Below are 23,952 nucleotides of genomic sequence, written 5' to 3'. Positions count from 1 at the left end.
CCTGGTCTACATTCTCATTGTTTCGCGTCCTCTTATTACAACGTAACAAATACTGGGTACTCAGTTCGTATAGCTTGAAGAGCGTGTTTTTCCGAATATTCCCGTTCAATTCGATTTGAAAACTTCGCTATCGATACAACCCATACTTGATTTGAGTCTCTTGCGTGTTCCAGAGGAGGTCCTATCCAGTTATAGATTTGAATCCGGGATATTACGCCATGCTTCGTGCCATTGTTCGACACGAAGCATGGAGGAGCGAGCCAGCAGTGCAGTCTGAAAGGCGCCCCATTAGATCAACACTGACGTGCGAGGCGCCAGCGAATGCATTTTTATGACCTCCACGTAGGAGCGATTTATTCTCAATTGTTTTTTCGCTTAATGTATATAAGAAGTGGCAGTTCGTGAAGCTCCATCACAGTCGACCCTTGCAGCTTGCCTTGCGCTTCGCTCCACCAAGCCCCTGCGACCCACTCGACGAGGGTGACCGTTTACTCCGGGAACTTGAAGAGTAAGTAATAGGTAGCTTTAGCAGGGTTCTCTATACTTTCCTTGAAGGACACTGGTTTTAGCTTGCCTTATTCTTAAATACCGGGCTTTAGAACTTTTAATATCGACAACAGCGCCACATCGCATGGCCTAGCGAGCGGTGGTAACACATCTTGCAGGAAACGTTGCGTGTTCATCGATGTCCTCGACTGTCTCGAAGCAAGCGTTTACTCGTTGCCCGAATACAGGTCGTCCCGGTGATAATGCATGAATGTCTGAAAAAGAAAAGAAAAAGAATTGCGTAGCTTGGACTGGCGGCGCAATGCTAAAGAGACAGCGGAGCTGATGGGCACCTAGCTAGTCCTGGCTTTTGGGCTAGGCAAAGTACTATCAAGTCATCCTGAGCATTTCCCGAAATTTATTGATTATTGATCAATTATCGATTAGCTCGATTATCGATCGATTATCGATCGGCTATCGCAAGGTATTGGCTACGTATTTGGGCTAGGCTAAGCACTACCAAGTCATCCCCAGCATTTTCCGGAATTTATTGATTATTGATCGATTAGCGATTAGCTATTTATTGGATATCGATGACTGACTAATCTTAAGTAGTCCCAGCTATGCTTAGCTAGACTTAGCCAGGCTCAGCTTCGCTAGTTCACAGGGGTATGTGCCATTGCGCTTGAACCCTTTCTGCACAACCGCCAGGAACGGCCCACATTTTTTGTGGACGACTAACGGAATAACGGCCGGCGTAAACAGCTCCGCTGTTAAAATGGACGCGTCGTTCTACCTGAATAAGTAAAATGCCTGTCGTTCGGAGTGCATTTGGAAAACCGGGACCTTAGTCTCTAACATCCATTTAGTTGTTTCGAGAAACTAGCTATACATTTTAATAGTATGATCCAATTGCTAAGCTGTCAATTAGGGAGTTGTAGGGAATCGTAGGAGACGTCAAAGCGATATTTCTTTTTGACCCAGGTAGACATCGTGTGTTAATTTTTTTTCCGGTGAAGAGAGAAAAGCTCCAAAGCACGACAAGTTCCATGTGATAATACACGCCCTCGCGCATGGAACGGCAGCGTCATCTGAGAAATAGGAAGCGCAGCACTTGACGTGCAACGTTTCTGCAACCCCTTGCGGACGACACGATAAATTGCACCCACCAATCGAGACTTTGGTAAATGTCCCTTAGGAATTCACTGAATCTATGAGAACTCCATTTGAAACGTGTAAGCCAGCACCACTATAAGCAAGTGCTTCCTCTCGGCACTCTTTCCAGGCTGACGTCACAGCTACTCTTCCTTGTTGTTCTCTCCGTGCCTCGGCTGTGTGAGAGACCTGCAGCTACGTTTACTCGGCGAGTAAGCGACTCCACATCCGAGTAAGGTAAGTAAATAAACTATAGGTCCACATGATACGCCTGAGCTGACTGCAGTGCGATCGCTCAGGTGTGTACCGTGTGGTGATGAGACTTGGGTTGATTCATGGATTGATTGATGGTTACAAGCTAAAACTCAGCGCTCAGAGAAGAGACGAAGTGGGTGACACGAGCGGCTGTCTCGCAACTGAAATTTTAACGCGATCGCAGACAATCCGGCGTCGGTGTCGGCGTATACGAGGGCGTCGGCGTCCGCGGCTGAGTGAATCATGCCGAACCACCCCGACCACGATGGCCTTCCGCGTGGTACTGAGGCGTTAGTGAATTAATTGAATTTCTCAAAGTAAAATCCGTCAGAAAAAATCGTAAATTACGATTTAACCACAACCTACAGACATGATATAGCGTCTGATTGTAATTTGAATGTACGAGAAAACATAAATCTGTTACGAAGGAACTTAAACAGAAACCCCTTTTTCCAGCATTTCTACCATAACAAACAGCGGCACGCCCGGGTAGGTTACTTGCAAAAACACCATCCAGATGGCGCTCGCCTCCTCAGCAGCGTAAAAAGGCAGCGGCGCTCAGAGGCGAAGGTGGAGAAAAAAAATGCTGCAGTTGCCGGGAAGCCTGACAAGCATTCAGGGATTTTTGAATGCTATCGCGTTCCACTCTTAAAGGCGAAGCTTCAGTGTCCTCAAAATTTTTTATTTGGATCTGCCCAGTCTATTGCGTGTAGAGAAGTAAAAAAAAAGTAAAAGTGAAGTGAAAAAAAAAGAACACACAGAAAACAACAAAATCAAGCATGTGGACATCATTACAACCACGCTTTTACAAATATATATAACACAAGTTTATCGATTTGACACGAATTCTAGGAGCATTCTTCTGTATAGAGTTGACCTCCATCTACAGTTTCCTATCTCTGGCGATGCTGGCCGCGGCATAGACATTATCATTCGTCGTATCAGGTTAGAAATGGCGTATACAAGTACCCCTTTTTTTTTTTTGTATCGAATATGTCGTTCAGCTATGCCTCGTTTCTCGTGCGGCACCTTCATGGGAGAATGTAAAACACACTCTATTAGCCTGTCCTAAGTTTGAACAGAATGATGCGATTTGAAAAGGCAGAGGCGGTCACCCTTGATAATCGTCGTTTCAGCTTAGAAAAGTTGCTTGGGTCATGAAATAAGGCATCACCAAAGCGTTCAGCTCTAAAAGGTTTAATAAGCTGCTTTACTGAAAGCGACTTTGTATTTAAAAGTGACGTTGTAGCACGTTGTATGTCTTTTTAGTGTTCTTGTGTCGCAGCATTCTGCTTGGGTTATACAGGGTGTTCATAATTAAGCTTTACGGAATTTTTAAAAAATCGTCTGTGGCAAGTAGCATAATTCTTATCGTTGAGCTGGATTATTCGAAGAGGCGGACATTAGTAGCACGAGAAATCGAAACACATATTCCATATTTTAAAAAAAATTGACTAATGAACTTCTTAGTTAATTACTTTACGAAACATATTGCAATTTACGAATTGTGCCGGTGAGTTCGCAAGAGTCATCCACTTGAAATGAATTACCAGGATGACACCAGTTTCGAGATATTATTACCCAAAGTGGGAGATGAAATACATGGGCGTTCCAGTTACTCTTGTGCTTCAATGTATAAAACAGCAGTTTGGTAAAAAGTGGAACAACAGTGCATTTTTACGTCGAGTTTGATGGCGCATATCTCTAAACTGATGTTCTTCCGGAAGTTCATTCCAAGCGGATACGCCTGACAAGCTCACCGGCAACAATTCGTAAATTGCAATGTGTGTCGTAAAGTAATTAAGAAGGTAATTAGTTCATTTTTATTACTTAGTTGAATATGTGTTTCGATTTCTCGTGCTACTAATGTGCGCCTCATCGAACAACCAAGCTCAACGATAAGAATTATGCTGCCTGCCACAGGTGACCTTTTTTTTTTAATTCCGTAAAACTTAAAAATGAACACCCTATAGATTGATTTGTTCGCTACCTTTTTCTATTGTTACGGTTGTTGATTAATCATGTTTACGCAATGTGCTTCCTTCATTGCCGGATCGCTCGTTTGTAGTAGTTTTTTTCAAAGCACCTCATGTTATCCTTTGTTCATTGAACGATCTATAGTTTGTGGAGTATCCAGCGGCACAACAGCTGCCAACATTTCCGATGTCATCGCAATAAATCACTCACTCGAGCCCTTACAGCCACGCCCGCATTACGACCTCGCTCACACAATCACGTCTTCGTTTGTACGGCCTCCAGTGTTGGCCAGCGCTATACAAATCACATTAAGATCGCTGAGAAGGTAGATATCGGACATGTAAGAAGGCCGGAACGCTTTCCCATAGTTGGCTGCTTAGCAACGCCGTGAAGGAAGCATCGGGTCATGACGTCATGTTTTTGTGTTTGTTGTACGCGCAGGCGTAGATGCCCCGATTAAGTTTGCCGCCGCGAGGGAAGCGATGGAGTGCCGGGGGAGGGAGGCGCCTAAAGGTAGATAAGAGAATCGCCGCGTTCGCGCCCTTTTTGTTTGTGCTTCGACGCCGCCGTGCTCCCTGTGCATTTTCGCGGTGTCCATACGCTTGCGCATAACCCGCGTTCACGCAGTGAGACGCCTCTAACTTTTTTTTTTTTTTCCTAACCAATCGCAGGCAGCCGCCAGAGCCGTCGACGGCCTTCGAGTTCCAGGTTGTAGAGCACCGCCAACCCCTTCCGAGAGAGATGTCCCAGGTTCCGGGTTTTGGCAAGAGGATCGGCAACGCGCAACGGCTCGCCATAGCAGGAGCGCGCAAAGAATTCGGCATGCACGTTACCTACAACGTAAGTGTGTCCTTGCTTCATGCCGAGTACAGAAAGATAGCGATCTATCAGCCAACCAGCCAGTCAGGCCAATAGCGAATCGATTATTTAATCACGGAGGCTTAGAAGAGTGCCCAAGAAGAGCATCGAGGGTCTTCCTACGGGCATTCTCGAGACGAAGCCGTGAACAAGAGATTTGTGCAAATTTATCCGAAACGACGATATTAGCGTAATACATACAAATGCTCACATATACACGCGCGAGCACACACAGATAAAAATCTAAAACGCTTTTTAAGGGCAGATAGCGACAGGGTGAATAGCTCAAAACAAGGCAAAAAGGCAGCCATTGGGCCAAGATGTTTCCCGAAACTTCTGACTCCTGAGCAAAAGTTGCGACGAAAAAAAAATGGTGCATTGATCGGAAAACTTCAAACGACAACGATGAATGTGAGTGTCTCAACCGGTGAAGAAACTTGACGTGAACCTAGATCGAGCGGAAGTTGGTAGAGCAAGGGGTGTAAAGAGAAAGAAGAGCGAAGGCAAAAAAAAAAAAAGAACACCAGCTCTTCCCCTGTCGAGAAAATGAGGGTGAGCGAAGCTTGTCGTGTGTGTATGTGACCTTCGTCACGGTAGCGTAAAGTTCACGACATGTCACGGTAATAAAACCAACGTTTATTAAATGTATACATCGAAGGGAGGAAACGTACAACGCAACGGAAGGAGATGTTGCACGAAAGGGAAAGAAATGTAGAAGGAAAGGGAACGAAAGTAGTAGGAAAGGGAAGGGAAAGTAGTATGTCAGGTACGCACACGACAAGCTTCGCTTACCACCATTTTCTCGACAGGGGAAGGGCTAGCGATTTTCGTTCTTTCTTTCTCTTTCTTTATCTCTTACTTTCTCTTTTTTTTTTTGTCCTCGGTATGTGCCTTTGAGCTTGGATCCTTTCTGCACTATCACCAGAATCGGCACCACCGCCGCCGACACTTGTGACCCTATACAGCTTCGCTTGAAAAGGAAGAAAAGAAAAAGCGCGGTAGAACAAAGCAAAAATCAAAGCATGTTGATCGTACTTATTGTCTGCCACAGAATTGTGCATGACGAATTTATGCCCGATGTAATATGGCAGCGGACTTCGATAAAAGGACGTAATTTATACCTAGAGGAACAATATCACACACGAGACAGACAGATTATATATATATATATATATATATATATATATATATATATATATATATATATATATAGATATATAGATATATATATATAGATATATAGATATATAGATAGATAGATATATAGATAGATATATAGATAGATAGATAGATAGATAGATAGATAGATAGATAGATAGATAGATAGATAGATAGATAGATAGATAGATAGATAGATAGATAGATAGATAGATAGAAACCCGGTGTTTAACGTATTTTCTGCCAAGGAATAAAAAAGAAGCGGTAAACCGCAGGTGGTTTAAATCAGTGACGCATTGTTTGCGGTCATGTGGCGCTCCTCGGAGCGTTTTTTACATTCCGTTTAATTGGTTAAATTAACTACCATGCATTATGAAAAAGAGAGCAGAACGCGATAGCGTTATCGGGACCCGTTCGCATCGCATCGTTCGCATACGCCAAGTAGGCTTCATTCACTGCAACAATGAACGTGGGAAAGCCAGCTTACAAAAACCAAGCTTACACCAATCCCCTTAAAGTCGGCGTCACTTTTAAAGTAATATGCATTGCTGGAAATACATTTTTTCAGGGGCAATGTAAGTGGTCTTATATTAAAATGTGAAGGCCCTAGCACCTTTTTTTATTATTTTAATAATTGTTTGCTATTGCCCCGACGCGCGCAGGTCTGGTAAAAATATTTGAGTTTCCTGGTAGCAGCATTAAGTTTTCTCGTACATTCAAATTACAATACGACGCCGAATGGTAAAGTCGTACTTTACCATTTTTCTGACTGACTTCATTGTGAGAAATTCAATTTTTGTTCACCAAAACCTTGCAGCACGTGGAGGGCCTGCGCGGTCGATGTGGTTGGATGATTTTCTCCGCCACCCGCGATCACACGCCGGTTGCCGACGCCGGATTTTCTGCGACACGGCGCCCTAAACGCTATCGCGTTAAAATTTTCGCTTAAGGGCTGGTGCCTTACAGGTGGTTCAGAAACAGCCGATGCAGGGGCCAGATTCAAAAATATTTTCTTTCATAAGTGCTCTTTGTCATTGGCCGGTCGCCTTAGATAATGAGATGACTTCCATCCCGATTGCATCCCGGACCCAGTTTTCTTGCGGCAACGTACGTACTGCGCGGGGCCTTTTTTTTTTCTTTTTTTTCGCAAGTCACTGTGAATAGCTTGCATTGTCCGCTGGTAGCCCTATGGTTAGCTCTGGTAAAAGGAGCGTCCTACGTCTTCCTTCGCCTTTTTTTTTCTCACGCGTCCTAGACGGATCCGTCAGTGTTTTTATGGAAGTGCGTTCGTCTTATTTTGTTCCTTTTTGCATGTTTCACGTTAAGATTACTCGTGCATAAGCGCGATGACCAGCGAAATGCATGCTTCCCTCGTATCAGCTCATTTTGTTTGTTTGTTGCTGTTCACTGGTGCCTGAGGCGGCACAGCCTGCGCAGATCGGCGTGCTCATCTTTGCTACAACAACTGGCACGTCTGCTTCCAGAGTGACGATGCGCGCTTTCACAGCCAGAAAATTGCGATCCGTTCGGTGCACTTCGACGCGATCATATACGAAAACGCGTGCTTCTCACAAATGGACCAACCATGCAATTAGGGCCGGCAACCAATCCTTCAAACTGATTGGTGCAAAGGCCGTCTGCGTTTCAGCATTTCTCAGTTACGAAAAGGTCGAAGCCGAAACTGCCATCCAAACATTAACAGAAGCGGTAACTAACCGAAGCCCGATGACAACTTTTCTCTCAACGGTTATAGCTCCGCTGATCGACAGCCCTTCAAGTCGCACTGCGATCCAAAACTAAACTTAACAGAAGCATTAAATAACAGAAGCCGATAGCCACAACTTTTCTCCGAACAGTTAGCTCAGCTGACCGCTCTTCAAGTCGCCTTCAGTTCTCGTTCGCGAACAGGTGTGAGTGACCGTTGTCGTACCATTTGCAATGCCGCTAAAAACAATTCTTTCTTGATGCTTCTTTGGGCAGCTGTGTTAATCTTACCGCTATGCAGACTAATAATATAAACTTATAAATCGGTAGCGCGAGTTATGATGTTGTATGAGACGTTGTAGTTATGCGCATGCGTTTAAAAGCATTTTCGACCACGTCGGTTTGTACGACGACTTGTACTTTGATGCTGTTTTGTTCGCTTAAAAAGTAGTGAATGCTGTATAAATGGAGCTCTGCGAAAACGTGATGGAGATTGTACGTGAAGTAGCTCGCTTTGATTGTAGTCAGTGCCAACGCGGCTGAGGGCTTCGCTTCTCTTACGAAACATGCAGTGGCATTTTGTGTTCAATACGTTGTAGATAAATGTTAACAGCATAGCGTAGGTAAAGCGTACATGAATTGGTTTTAGAAACGCAGAAATGAACAAAGATAATGCGGCGCAAATCTGAACAGTTGGCAGGGTCAGTGGTTAACATTAAATATACAGAAACCATCGCAAGGCAGCTGTTTCTGTTTCTTTGTTATACATATTTAACAAACAGAAACAGCTGCCTATATATATATATATATATATATATATATATATATATATATATATATATATATATATATATATATATATATAGCGGTGCGGTATGGTAAGATATCCGAGATACCAATTGAATATTTTTTGTATAATCGGAAACGGTGGGCGTCGCCGTAGCCTCTGATGATTAATTACGACCCATTCATAAGTTTGTCCTGATTGCAGAATTGATCATTCGTAGGCAGTACGTCCGAGAGTGCTTTCATTTTGTTTGCTTTTATTCTTTTTTTTTCATATCTCGCGTTCGTTACTTGCAGCTCGAATAAAATTACAACCACGCAGCTATGTTCGCGGAAAGAAATTATTTGGACATTTCAAAACACTGTCTACAAGTTCTCTATTGAATGAACTTTGTTTAGAGCAACGCTTTGTAAGTTGCTTGTAGATAATAACTGGTAATTATTGGGTTAGGCTTAACAGTAAAATTAGGCTTAATTGTAAAAAAAATAACAGAGGACAGCCAACAACATTAAAAGTTCGTTGCATTCTCGCAGCCCAGGCGTGAATGTTTTAAGCCTCGGCACAAGTTACCTTAAAGACGTACCCTGTATATTCGGGCTGTTTATTTCTTTTCCATCGTTAAAAGAATTTTTTTTTCAAAATCCCCCGCGGCATATGGCGCAAAAGCTTACTTCGTATGCTAGCATACGAAGTAAATTCACCTTGAATACACTCAGACGCAGAAATTATTTCCACGAGAAATCGAACTGTTCATTTGAAGAATTAACGAGGTATAACAGGTGCAACTTCGTTAATTCGTCAAATGAACATTAACCAATTAAACTTCACGGCACATGTTGCAATTTACGAGTTGTAGCTGGAGACTTCGAAATATATATCCACTTAGAACTAATTCTCAGGAGGGCACTGGTTTCGATTTATGCGTTCCCAAAAATTGCGACGAAATGCATTGGTGTTCCAGTAATTCTTGAGCTTCACTGCACAAAAATGCGCCTTGTTAAACAAAAAGTTAATGCAGCAACTGCGCATTTTTTACCGCAAGTTTGACAACGCTTAACTCAAAACTGGCGATTAAAAAATTCCTTTCAACTGGATCTGCACACTGCAACGAATTTGTGCTTTTCTGCTGCTTTCTTTATATTGCAGGAACCATTCAATGCGGAAGCGAAGGATTTCAGAGTCGAGTTCAAGAATAAATTTGTGAAGGATTCAAAGATCACTATTGTCCTTGAGGTTTTAACCAAGTAAGCCCTGCTCAATCTCCTGCATGTCCTATTGTATCGGCTTCTGCCGTCCTCCACCAGTATAGGGTCATTCGGCTAAAAAAAATTTATATCGAATAAAATAGAGATCAGATCTGAATTCGATACCAATTTCTTCTGATTCATAAAAATTCATACAATTCGAAATGAACCCAAATTCTGACTCTGTACATCGCATTGAATACACAGTATTTGCACACAAAAATAAGCGAACATTCCACATCAATGCGAACAGCCATGTTTGCCAAATCATGTATTTCACTTAATATGATGTGAGAAATCATCAGGCAGTCAAGGAATAAACATTTTTGATCAGGTGATTGAAATGGAAGGTATAGCCAAAAAAAAATAGTACTCGATAGACGCCTTACTTCTGAAGTAAGTGCATCTTTGCATTGACTCGGTAATTCCAGGAGAGATATGCGTTACCAAACCTCATTGACGCGCCCGTGCAGGGTTTATATTATATTCACGCTACAGGCACTAGAACTAATAGGTAACAACCAGAGATAGGCAAATATACTTTGAAGTTGTAGAGCTAGGCTCAAAAGGCTGGGGAAAAAGTATTTGAGATGGAGAAAGAAGACAGTAGATGATTATTTACAACCATGTGAAGCCCACGGACAATGAAACCAAGGAAAGCACAGGGGTTTCATTGTCTTGAGGCTTCGTATGATTGTGAGTAACAGAAATCGGGTCCCTCGGGGTCCTTTTATTGTTTTTCATTACAGGATTGTTTTTATGTGATATGATTATTTATTTATTTAGTTAGTTATTTAGTTATTTACAGAATACAGTAGTCCTTGATAGGCCCAACTGGAGGGGCAATTCGACACAATGGAAAAAAATAAGTCCTAAGCACTTCTTATGAGTTGTGAATGCGAAAGCGTCAACGTCCGATTGAACGCTGTTGAGCGGTCCTTTGAGTTTTTCGCTGCGAGCAATGTACCATAGCGGCACGTGCTGCCCGAACCAGCAAGCAGCAGCAGCCTATAAGATGCCAATGCCTTATGGCACCGACGTCCTGAACGATAAGAGACCGAGGAAGCGCGTCAAGCGATCGCCTCGCCGGTGACAACCCGTCTCGCACCGCGGCGACGCGTCACCGCACCTGCTCCGTCAAGGCACGCTGGTGACGTGGCGTCGCAGCCAATGGGAATTTAGGGGCCGTTCCGCTGCAACAGACGCCGCCGGTTTTTTCGCTCAATGGGCCAGTTGATGCTTTCGCATTAAAAAAAACAGAAAAAGAAAAGAAGAAAAACATGTGAATTATGAACGAAGACAATACGGTTGTATGGGAAGTGGGTGGTTCAATAGTAAACATTAAAAAAGGCAGAAAGCAAACATAGATGTACGATCAAAGTAAATAAACACTGGCCAATACAAATACTGTTATCACCATTAATGGGTGCCAACTTCATAATGAAACAACCGACAAGAAAACACGCAGCTGTATTATAGCTAAATAAGAGCAACCATTGAAACGCTCTATGTTGGGGCTGCTGGTATAGTTTGTTCCCGTTTCAGTTCAGTTTCAGTTTATTATTTATTCATGCAGTTAGCAACAAGAAAGGATATATAGACAAGGGTCCCAAAGTTGGAGACCGCGCCGGGACCCTTGATTAATTGTTATATACAAATTAAACGAAATAGAGAGCAGGGAAACAATAAATGGAATAAGCAAAAAATAAACAAGAAACTGGGTGAGGACAGACATATTTAAGCAAATGAAGAGGAAACATACACAATCGTAGCTGATTACACAGCTACAAATTAGTAAGATAACGTTATACAAAGCTAATCAGACAGCAAATAATTCTTAAGTTGGTCTTTAAATAAGTACAAGGTAGATGACAATTTAATGGCATATGGTAGACTGTTCCAAAGTTCAAGTGCGCAAAAAGAGGAAGCCATTTTCCATAATTAGTATGACCTAAAGGTAACAGGAGTAGATCAGAACTAACGAAGTTGTAGGAAACTTGTTTGGTTATTAATTTGAAAAATAGTATCCCTAAATGACAGTAGAACAATGCGGTTTGTGCGTAGTTTAGAGGAGGCTTTAGAGAAAACGATGGCTATGATGCGAATAGCCTGATTTTGAATGTGCTGAATAGAGGAAAGATGACAATGATAAGTATTACCACATGAAGCAACACCATAAATGGTATGACTATGATTGAAAGCGAAGTATAATAATAATAATGCTTCTATGGAAAAAAATTGACATGATGTGAGTAGTGATCTAATGCCAAATGCTGTTTCTTGTTTGATGTGCGCAATGTTATTAGTAAACTTAAGTTGGGGATATAATTTAATGCCGAGGAAGGACACAAACGTGGAGGCAGGAATGTTGTGTCCATGGAGGGTTATGGTTGGAGACGAAGGTAAATGTATCTGTGTGATGACTTAAATATCATGAATTGCGTTTTTGTAGGGTTTATAATTAGAAAATTGGCGTTACACCAATCAGTAATTTTAGACAGGTCACTGTTTCAAGATTAGCGAAAGTACAGTTTTATCTTAGAGGGCAACAGTCGTATCGTCTGCGTATATCATCATCCACTGTCCAATGTCCACATGCAATGTCCATTGCAGGACGAAGGCCTCTCCCTGCGATCTCCAATTACTCCTGTCTTGCGCTAGCTGATTCGAACTTGCGCCTGCAAATTTCCTAACGTCATCTCCCCCCCCCCCCCCTCCCTAGTTTTTGGCCATCCTCGACTGCGCTTCCCTTCTCTTGGTATCCATTCTGTAACTCTAATGGTCCACCAGTTATCCATCCTACGCATTACATGACCTGCCCAGCTTCATTTTTTCCTCTTAATGTCAACTAGAATACCGGCTATCCTGATCTCTCTGATCCACACCGCTATCTTCCTGCCTCTTAACGTTAGGCCTAAAATTCGTTAAGAGACATTCGTATAATATAGGTAGAGTATAATTAAGGCCTTCAGGTAAATTATTCATATAAATGCAAAATCATAATGGACCTAAAATGGAGCCCTGGGGCACTCCTTGCATGGTTAATAATTTGCTTTCAAAGCCCCGCCTGCGTACACAATTCATCATTAAATAGATAAATTTATAACATATTAAGCGCTGGACCAAATATTCCTATAGGCTGCAGTTTAGTAAACAAAACATTGTGGTTTATTATATCAAATGTTTTAGTAAAGTCTTTTAAAAAGACCGAGCCAACAAAGTATCCGAGATAAAGTGAATATCTAATTTATTCAGTTAATGTTTGCAAAGCCAAGTTAGTCGAGCTTCCTGAACGAAAACCGAACTGACAAGGTTTCAGCAAGCTAAATTTGTTAGGGTTAATACGATTAAATAATAACTTTTCAACAACTTTACAAATTGAAGTTAAAATACACATAGGACGATAGTTAACGACTTGAACTTTGTCACCATTTTTGTCAACAGGATTTACCTTAGCTTTTTTTAGACATCCAGGGAATATACAGGTTTTTAACATAAGGTTAATTCAATTACAGAGAGCATCAGAAATAGTGAGAGCAACAAGTTTTAAATGAAATACGGAAATTCCATCTAGATCAGGACTTGTGTTCTTTAAGTTGCAAATCTCAGTAAGGACTTCTTCGGAGGTTACAGGAAACAGAAAAAAAAAAAAGATTGGTTGCATCGGCTCGCATGATGGTCAGAAGAAATATGGGTAGTATTATATACTTTATAAAGGTGGTTACTGAACGCACAGGCGATGCTAGGCGGGTCTATGATAGTTACATTATTGTAAATTATTTTTTTCAATAAAACTGCCAAAATGCAGTGCATTAAAAAACTCGTTGATAAGTTGCCATTGTTCTTTTTTTGTTGAAACTTATTTTTCACGAATTAGTTTTCGTAATAGTATCGCAATGTTTACGAAAGTGTTGCAGACGACCTCCTTCCAAATTAGTGGTGTGTTTCAAAGTGATGTATAAAACATGAGCTTTGTCCGCTTAGATGTATTATTACGCACAGTTTGCAAACTTGCGATATAACTCTTTTCATTTCTGCGTGGCAGAATTGTAGACTTGATAGTTTTCCTTTTCTCGTCTCATATTTTTTGTTTTGTTTTGCGATTTGCAACAATTTTCAACGGGAAAAAAAGTCAATGGCCTAAATAAAATATCTGCGTACTACAGTCCCTATATATTCTAAAGATTTCCATGAAATTTCGCATACGTAAATAAAAAAAAATAGGGGCGCTGCCCTTGATTTCGCAGGCTGGGGAAAATTACTCAGAGTACAGCGATACATAATTTTCGCTTTTTGCAGCAAATATATGGAGATTTGTTACGAAGCGCTCGAGGACAGCAACAAGTACTTCTACGTGCGTCAAGAGCCGTTAGATGGAAAGCTATACGTGGGCAGCAAGCACCTGCAGTACAGCAACCATCACCGTTACGACCTGCCTCTGAAGAGGGCGGTGACCGTTATCAGGGGCAGAATTTACGTCATCCAGCTGGAGTGGAAGTCCGACGACAAAATCGAGGTACGCACCATTGTTCACCTTGATCGGCAAGATTGAGGGAAAGGAAGAGAAAAAAAAATTATCGTGGAAAAACTTCTTTCTTGCTGCTGTTTCTCCTCGCTTGCGCAGAATTTTCCTTTTCATTTTTTTGCGCAGCTCTTAGGCGCCCGGCCAATCCTGCAGTGAGCGACGGCGGCCGTGTAACCGATCGAACACGGAGCGGCGAACGCGGAGCGCAGCGAGGGATGAAAGACGCGAGAAGGGAAGCGGAGAGGATTGTGCAGCGGAACATTGAGGTGGAAATTGGAGGAGGGCATGGCGAAAGCGTGAGAAGAAACGCGTAGTGCGGCGACGATGACTGCGAGATGGCGCCAGAGTAGCGCGCGTCGTCTGTATTGAAACAAAGCGCTGCATGAGCGGAGGTCTGTCTGCGGCGGCTGCTGTGAATCGCGCCCACGCGTCATCCACGCGCTGGCTCCCCGAGAACAAGTTAAGGACAGCACAAAGAACGAGGAACGAAAACTGTTAGGCCTAACGTTATGAGACAGGAAGAGAGCGGTGTGGATCAGAGAACAAACGGGGATAGCCGGTGTTCTAGTTGACATTAAGAGGGAAAAAATGGAGCTGGGCAGGCCATGTAATGCGTAGGATGGATAACTGGTGCACCATCCGAGTTACAGAATGGATACCAAGAGAAGGGAAGCGCAGTCGAGGACGGCAGAAAACTAGATGGGGTGATGAAGTTAGGAAATTTGCAGGCGCAAGTGGGAATCAGCTAGCGCAAAACAGGGGTAATGGGAGATCACAGGGAGAGGTCTTCGTCCTGCATTGGACGAAGGCTCATATAGGCTGATGATGAAGCACTACCATGTCAACCCCCGCATTTTCCGAAATTTATTGATTATTGATCGATTATTGTTTAGCTATTGATTGGCTATTGATTGGCTATCGACTTGCTATCGATTGGCTATCGCAAGGTATTGGCCACATATTTGGGCTAGGCTAAGCACTACCAAGTCATCCCCAGCATTTTCCGGAATTTTCCGGCTTAGCTATTGATTGGCTATCGATATGTTATTGATGCCTGACTAAGCTTATGTAGTCCCAACCATGCTTAGATAGACTTAGCCAGGCTCAGCTTCGCTACTTCACAGGGGTATGTGCCATTGCGCTTGGACCCTTTCTGCACTACCGCCAGGATCGGCCCACATTTTAGGATTCAGCAGACACATTACGCCCGGCTTTTAAAGAAAACCGGTGGGTATCCGGCGACTCTTGAATTCGAACCCACTACCTCCCGCATGCGAGGCGCGGACGCTCTGCCATTTCACCACCGCTGCGATATGAAGGTATGAAAATGAAAAGTTTAGGCATTTGCGCTGTGTTGATGGGCATGGCCAAATGAAAGCTTGAGTTCCGAGTTCCCAAAGCTGCGCGTGGGCTCTGAAAGACGCCGTAGAGTCGTGTTCCGAATTCATTTTCACCAGCTTGGGTACATAAAGGGCACCCAAGGTCCGTTAGTGACCTTGAGGTACCCAAGGAGATGAAGGTCCGTTAGAAACAACGCAAATGGCCTAACGTCTGTCTTTTAAGTTGCGTTCCAGAGCGGCACCACCAGTTTGGAGGCATCGCAAACTTTGTAAATATTGAATACCAATGTTGATCGCTTCTCCACCGAAGTGGCTCACAAAACTTGCGAGATAACTTGCTTCGCTCCTTCAGAGTCAGTGTACGTCCATCCTTTCTTATCGACAAGCAATGAACTAGTGCCAAAAAGGCGAATTAAAAATTAATGGCGTCCCGGATAGCTGGTGCGAGTATTCCAATGTGGCGTCGCCTGGTCCTCTTTCCTTGCTGTGCCTTTTCTGCTTCATCTAAACTCCTCTTCTTCTTTCTGGGGTTTTACGTGCCAAAACCAGTCCTGATTATGAGGCACGCCGTAGTGGAGGGCTCCGGATTAATTTTGACCACCTGGGGCTCTTTAACGTGCACTACAACGCAAGCACACGGGCGTTTTTGCATTTCGCCTCCATCGAAATGCGGCTGCCGGGGCCGGGATTCGATCCCGCGCCCTCGTGCTCAGCAGCGCAACGCCTTAGCTGACTGAGCCACCCCGACGGGTGCTTCATCTAACCTAAGCTGACGGCAAGATCAACTGGTGTTCAAAAGTGTTTTTTACAAGGCCACGTTCAAACTCAATGTTCGCCTTCACTGTCGCCTCAACACACTCCTAAATAGAAGTGCCTATTCTTACTGCATTCCGCCTCCATTTGATAGTGGCTAATAGCAATTAACCCCACCGCTTTGTTTTCTGCAGCACTTAGCTAACTTTCCGTCTTTAAAGGCGTACCTGCGTGACAATTATGGGCCTATTTGCCAACTTGTCAAGCTCTCTGCAAGCTATTTGTATTTGAACTTTACCCCATTATAAAATAACCATTCATTACGTATAGTATAGACTTCGTCACGGGGACGTGTTGTGCTCTTCTCAATGCGACTCATCAATGACGCGTGCAAATTAGTTGTACAATGTTTCATGTACGCTCAAGATGTCCTTCGGCTAAGTTCAATTTTCGTGTGTTGGTTTGTATAGCCGCCATTGCCAAAAAGGGGGGCCACGGTATCCTCAAGCCGTTGAGTACCACATTTTCTTCTTGGTCTACGTTCAAAAATGTTTTGCATTGCGATGAACCAATGAATGAATGACACTTTGAACTTTTCATTTGTATTTTTTGTTCATTGACAGAGAGAACATATAAAGCGGGACTCTCATTTGCATGAACAAATGTCTTGAATTCAGCTACTTCTGCAAAAACATTGCCAGCAAATAACTCTCACAGCTGGAGTCGTTATTAGGGAAGTGTGCGCCCGCCGCAAGCACCGTCATAGAGCGTCGAACAAAGGGTCAGACAGACACCTTCGAAGACAATTTGACAATATGTCAGATGAACGCGTTAGACCCAGCTTGAAAAAGGACATTTCAACAAATATTTTTAACGTAGGAACACAACTTCTCAAATATTATAATTAGATTAAAAGTGTCAATGAGAAAATTGTAGAGCAACGTGAAAAACTCCCGATACAGCTTTCTGTTGCTCAATACCTGCTACCTAAAAGTTTTTTCCTATAGCTTGGAAAAAGCCCGCGGATAGGCGTGTAATTGCCGCGCGACTGGCCGCTCGAGGCACTTTGCGTGTATTCGCGGGCTTCTTTCACGCTAGGAAAAAACACCTTTAGGTAGCACGTATTGAGCAGCAGAAAGCTGTATCGGGAGTTTTTCGCGTTGCTCCACAATTTTCTCATTGACACTTTGATAATTAGGACAGTACTTCTCGAGTTGGATAATTATAATTACCTAATTAAATCCCAGTAACGACAAAATTACTGGCGGCTATTCCACGGTACTGGAAACAATAGTGACACGTGCACTTGCTTTATCTTTCTTCGGTGACCGCTTTCACCAGCTAACAAAAGTTAAACGTTATCGCGCAGCGCAGGACGCGCCTACGTGACATAAAACTTACGCGAATGTTACCGTTGATTCTATGTGTTGTGTATGTCCACGCCAAGCCTTGTATAATCAGGCTACATGCGCGACATGAATTGTGTCGTAGTTTCTGGAAACCATGCGGGCGCCAGCGATCACACTGGAACCTTTGACGAGTGATCTATAAAAACCGACGAGCTTGACCGGCTGATCAGATTTAAACGATCGCCGACCGAGTGCGCCGCTAGCACTGTGCTTCGAGTGTAACTTGCTCTTGTGAGCACACGCTGGCCCAATAATAAGTTAGTTTTGTCACTCAGTTTTGCTGCCGTATTACTACGTGACGTATTACTACGTGACACCGTCACTACTACGTGACAATATGCGCTATAGGTTTTCTTCGAGTAACGCAATTGCTCTTCTTTTTTTTCACTCTTGGTGCATGATAGTTGGGACACTCTATATATATCGGCCGCAAGAGATGAGAAGAGTATAAGACATTATCAACGACGACGACCCAGGCTTCATCTCGTTCGCCTGTGTGTTTGTGTGTTACGCACCACCGCGCTCTGCCGAGCTGCAGCTCAGGAATGTTTGCGCTTTTGACCGCGGTCGTAAGCATACCCAGTCTTGCGGAGCATGCGCACTTGAACATTTTTATGTCTAGGACTCTTTTGCATCGTGATAGTCGATCGGAGATGTCACTGTGAATGTTCATAGCGCACACCTTCCCTTCTGCTGCACGGTATAGGCTCTGCGCAAGGTGCTTGTACGAATCAGGGGGCCATATTCACACACACACACACACACACACACACACACACACACACACACACACACACACACACACACACACACACACACACACACACACACACACACACACACACACACACACACACACACACACAAAGAGCTCTTAGGCGCTAGAATCGTTGGTAAAAGAAATTTCAGCCAATCCTGATGCGGCGTTTATTAGCAAAGGCATAGGGAATGGCATAGGGAACTTACGAACGAAAAGCTTAGTGAGTTCGGCCCCAGGTTCCGGGGCGTATTGTATGCCCTGGCAGTGTCGTATAAAATGCGAGCCAGTAATTAACGAAGAGAGTTGGGCTAGTTAGTGTTGATGCAATTGCTGTTACACAGTTACTAGCTGTTAACTACGCTAGTACCTGGCTATAGAAACTATGTCACAGCAATTGCATCAAAACCAGCTAGCCCAACTCTCCCCGTTGATTACTCCGCTTTCTAGTACAATGTGCCATTCATTAACGTCTGTTCAACTTCAGAATTTCACCGTTACACTTGTCCACGCCCTTATTGCTACTACGATTAGCGCTCTGTCCTATCCCAACCTTTTCCCGTTTGCCTTGCTCGCGCTGATAACTATGTCACAGCCATTTTAACTCGTCCGTTAAGGAAAAATAAATTATGAAGTTTTACGCTGCCAAAACCACCATCTGATTACGAGGCACGCCGTAGTGGGGGACTCCGGAAATTTGGACCACCTGGGGTTCTGTAACGTGCACCTAAATCTAAGTAGACGGGTGTTTTCGCAATTCGCCCCCATCTAAATGCGGCCGCCGCAGTTGATTCGTCCCTGCGTGCGTCTCTTGGGCGCTCTGTCATTGCAGTTTTACTTGGACGGGGAGGCCTTTCTCAGTTCAAGACCCGCTGGGAGTATTCTCAAGGACTGCGCGCGCCTGGTGCCCGGTGAGGAGTTTGTAGGTGACACCACCAAGAAGATGCGCGGCTTCAAAGTCTACGAAGTGCACCACACTTCGTACAAAAAGATGACCCTGACAGAACCGGTAAGTATTAGACTGCATGTGCAATATCTGTTTATTTAGTATATATATATATATATATATATATATATATATATATATATATACGCTCTCCTGAACGATTGCTGTAGCGTTGTGCGCCTTACCTTGTAAATATATCCATTGTATATATATTCTCCCCGTAACATCTTCGGTGGAGGCGCTGGGTGCGCTCGCTACAATACCGAGAACTGGATCTTCGCAGCGGACGGCGCGTTGCTGCCACCACAATGACCGACCAAGCGACCCATTGTGAGCAAGGCCCGTCACCGGTCATTCTCTTGCACCCTCGTGACCCCGGGACATTCAACGGCACAAGCGGCGTGGACGTCGATGAATGGCTGGCAATGTATGAGCGCGTCAGCCGCACTAACAAGTGAGACCCGATTATAATGCCTGCGAATCTCATCTTCTATTTGCGGGGCACTGCGCTACTCTGATTCGAGAGGCATGAGGCAGATCTGACAAGTTGGGACGTCTGTAAGCAGAAATTACGCGATCTATTTGGGAGACCTATTGGACGACAACTAGCGGCCAAGCAGGAGCTCACAATTCGTGCTCAGACGTCCACAGAGCCATACATCTCGTATATTCAGGACGTGGTGTCTCTGTGCCACAAGGTCGACAAGGACATGCCTGAAGCGGACAAAGTTGGCCACGTACTGAAAGGCATAGCTGATGACGCATTCAATCTGCTACTGTGTAAGAACTGCTCTACAGTGGAGTCGGTCATCGCTGAATGTCGTCATTTTGAGCTGGCCAAAAGTGAACGTATCACTCACCGCTTCGAACCGACTTCCCAATACGGCTGCCACGTCCTCATGCGAAGGTTTAGCCACGCTTCGGCAAGCGCAAGCTCCAGAAAACGTCACCAGGATCGTCCGTCGAGAACTCGAGGCCATGGCGCCCGTTACCCCTCATGACGGTATGCAAAGCAACAACCTGGCTCCCATTTCGCTAATTCAGGCCGTGGTTCGCCAAGAGGTCGCGAATATGGGCATTTTACCCACCTTTGATAACGGTCATGCTGCTTAGCAACCCTGTCACCCCTGTCGTCGCTGCTGCAAGACCGAACACGACCTTCAGGCCACGTTATCGAAATCCAGCCGATTGGCGCACACCTGATGACCGGCCCATCTGCTTCACGTGCTCTAGGATTGGACACATCGCCCGCCATTGCCGCAGCCACTGGCCCACGTCCTATCGACCAAACACTTACAATCGCCCGGGCCGTGCACCATATACCCTGTCGTTCCGTCCTGGGGCCTCAAGTGCTGAACGTCCTCCTAGGGAAAACCGGATCAGCCGCTCACCATCGCCCCAGCGCCGTCAGTCCCGCTCGCCCCAACCTCGCTGCTCTCGGTCTCCCTTTGACCGCCTCTCGGAAAACTAGCCAGTGGAGCCCCCGGAGGTGACGCTGCATTTACGACCCGGCCTGAAAATCCTCCGATTGTTCCTCATACCTGATGCAACCTTCTTGAAGTTCTGGTTGATGATGTGGCAGTTACCGCTCTTGTTGATACCGGCGCACAAATTTCTGTAATGACCTCGAGCCTCCGGCGCCGCCTCCAGAAAGTCCTGACGCCCGCGACTTCACCTACCGTCCGGGTAGTCGACGGGAGTACACCCGTCGTACTTGGAATGTGCACTGCACGCATCACCATTTCTGGTCGCCACACACCTGTTCTTTTTGCGGTTCTAGAAATGTGCCCCCATGACCTCATCTTGGGAATCGACTTTCTGTCCACACACGCTGCCCTTATCGACTGCTCTACGGGCCTTCTCCGGCTAGAACTTCCTTCGTGCGCCGACAACGTCGATGCCGGCCCACCCCGCCTACGCTCCGTCGAGTTTCTTCGACTGCCTCCGCAAGCCGCAATATACGTCCAGCTTTCAGCCTTTCCGCTCCTACCCGACGGCGATTACGTTGCCTGCCCTATTCCTGAGGTCGCCATGACACGCAACGTCGCGCTCCCCTATACGGTGGTAACAGTTACAAACAACGGCACCTCCTTTCCCATCCTCAATTTTGGCTACTCGACGCAAGTTCTTCCTCGCGGCATATCACTCGCTCATCTGACCCCATTGGCTGGCCACACGGTTTCTGCCCTGACCACAGAACCTCCGCCGGATTTTTCACCGCCGTCATCGCAGTCAGGTTCCTCCTGCGACCACTTCGCCTGCATATCAGGAGACCTCACTCCGGCAAAGTCCGCTGCCCTTCGCCGCGTGCTGGTTTCTACCAGGATACCAGCACCGCCCTTTGGACTGACTTCCGTCGTCACCCATTACATTCATACCGGCGATGCGAGTCCTATTCACCGACGGCCTTACCGTGTGTCAGCTCTGGAGCGTGCTGTCATCCAACAGGAAGTGGAGAAAATGCTGGGCAAAGGCATAATTGAACCCTCATGCAGTCCTTGGGCCTCTCCCGTCGTACTTGTGAAAAAGAAGGACAATAGCTGGAGATTCTGTGTAGACTACCGCCACCTCAACCAGATTACCAAGAAGGATGTGTATCCTCTCCCGGGTATTGATGACGCACTGGACTGCTTGCACGGCGCCAGATATTTCTCTTCCATCGACCTGCGCTCAGGATACTGGCCAATCGCTGTGGACGACCAAGACCGCGAGAAGACCGCCTTCGTGACTCACGATGGCCTCTATCAATTTAAAGTGATGCCTTTTGGCCTATCTAACGCCCCTGCTACTTTCGAGCGCATGATGGACTCTCTTCTTCGAGGCATCAAGTGGTCCATATGCCTTTGCTACCTGGACGATGTTATCGTTTTTATTGCGATAGCAATTATATGGACACTCCAAAGCAGATTTCTGCCGTCGCCGTCGCCGTCGCCGTCGCCGTGAGGTTCCGTATGACGTCAATGAAGATGAAATCGTCGCCGCGCGCCGCCGAACGCTGTATGTGCGAGTGAAAGGGCGCGAGGGACGCGCGCTTTCACGGGGAGTGAACGCACGGCGGAGAACAAACGCGCGTTCTGTGCCGTGCTCCCTTTAAGGGCTGCAGAAGTAGGCGTCTCTTTCCTCCTTTACAATCACCATATATGTAGAGCAAACGCGCCTTCTTCTGACGCACGAAAGGCCGTGGGGGAAGGGGGGGGGGGGGCAGGGAAGGGAGGCGACGTTTAGCTGCGGCACCAAGTGCCTATTTATATCAGAGGCTCCGGCAACAGTCACCAACGCCGCACGCATTTTGTGCGAACGCGGGCAAAACGCCGACGGCGTCGACAACAGTGCTGTGTGTTGCCGGTGCTGCTGCATGTCCAAGTTTGTACAGCGGATAAAACTACTATCCTTACTCCGTATAGCTCTCTACTAAGTTGCTATCGCAATTGATGCTTCGCCTTTCGGGTGAAACTGCGACAACTTTTTTTCGACTACATTTGAAAACCATCTCACTCACCTGTCCACCGTCCTTGATGTTTTTCGCCGTGCTCGTCTTCAGCTTAAATCGTCGAAATATCGCTTTGGGCACCGTCAAATCTGCGAACTCGGCCACCTTGTTGGCGCTGCAGGCGTGCAGCCAGACCCCGACAAAGTCCGCGCGGTTAGTTAATTCCCTACTCCACGGTCGGCCAAGGACGTCCGCAGTTTTCTTGGCCTGTGCTCGTACTTCCGTCGTTTTGTCCAGAACTTCGCGGAAGTGGCCCGCCCTCTAACTGGGCTACTCAAGAAGGACGTCGTTTTCACTTGGGGTCGTGACCAAGCGGACACCTTTTCATCGCTCGTTGCCATCCTAACGAACCCACCTGTTCTAGCACATTTCGACCCGTCAGCCAGCACGGACGTTCGTACCGACGCCAGTGGCCACGGTATAGGCGCCGTCCTTGCACAACAGCAGCACGGCCTCCACCGCGCGGTCGCCTATGCAAGCCGCCTTCTGTCGCCGTCGGAGCAAAATTACTCGATCACAGAACGCGAGTGCTTAGCTGTCGTCTGGGCCATCGCAAAATTCCGCCCGTACCTGTATGGCAGGCACTTTTCAGGTATTACAGAGCACCATGCGCTTTGCTGGCTTTCCTCGCTCAACGACCCCACTGGTCGCCTTGGCCGTTGGGCACTCCACTTGCAAGAGTACTCATTTTCTGTTTTATACAAATCTGGACGGCTTCACCAAGACGCTGACTGCTTGTCACGATACCCGGTCGATCCCCCTGATACACTGGAAGATGAACCTGACACCTTTGTTCTGGCTATTACAGACTTCGTCCACATAGCTGACGAACAGCGCCGCGACTCATCTTTGCGGCCGATTATAGACGGTCTCAACTCACCACACCCTGACCCTTCCCTACGGATGTTTGTGCTCCACAAGGACACCTTACACCGCTACAACGCCCGGCCTGATGGCGCTGAGCTCTTGCTTGTAGTTCCCGCGCATCTTCGCTCGACTGTTTTGCGCCAGCTTCACGATGCACCGACGGCCGGACACCTAGGCGTGTCACGCACGTATGATCGCATCCGTCGGCGCTTCTTCTGGCCTGGTCTCTACCGTTCTGAGC

General features: G+C 45.7%; 1 protein-coding gene across 1 annotated transcript in view; it reads left to right on the top strand.

Moving 5' to 3' along the window:
• Positions 1-424: 424 nt before the first annotated feature.
• Positions 425-23,952, top strand: part of LOC125946722 (uncharacterized) — a 40,514-nt gene continuing 16,986 nt past the window's right edge. The window contains exons 1-6 of the mRNA XM_049670596.1: positions 425-508; positions 1,772-1,878; positions 4,545-4,713; positions 9,527-9,624; positions 13,924-14,140; positions 19,241-19,417. Coding sequence (XP_049526553.1) covers positions 4,615-4,713; positions 9,527-9,624; positions 13,924-14,140; positions 19,241-19,417 — 591 coding nt within the window. The 5' untranslated portion in view covers positions 425-508; positions 1,772-1,878; positions 4,545-4,614. The remainder of the gene's footprint in view (positions 509-1,771; positions 1,879-4,544; positions 4,714-9,526; positions 9,625-13,923; positions 14,141-19,240; positions 19,418-23,952) is intronic.

Source organism: Dermacentor silvarum, chromosome 7 (genome assembly GCF_013339745.2).
Source record: "Dermacentor silvarum isolate Dsil-2018 chromosome 7, BIME_Dsil_1.4, whole genome shotgun sequence".
Classification (NCBI taxonomy): domain Eukaryota; kingdom Metazoa; phylum Arthropoda; class Arachnida; order Ixodida; family Ixodidae; genus Dermacentor; species Dermacentor silvarum.
This window is presented reverse-complemented; position numbering and strand designations above follow the sequence as displayed.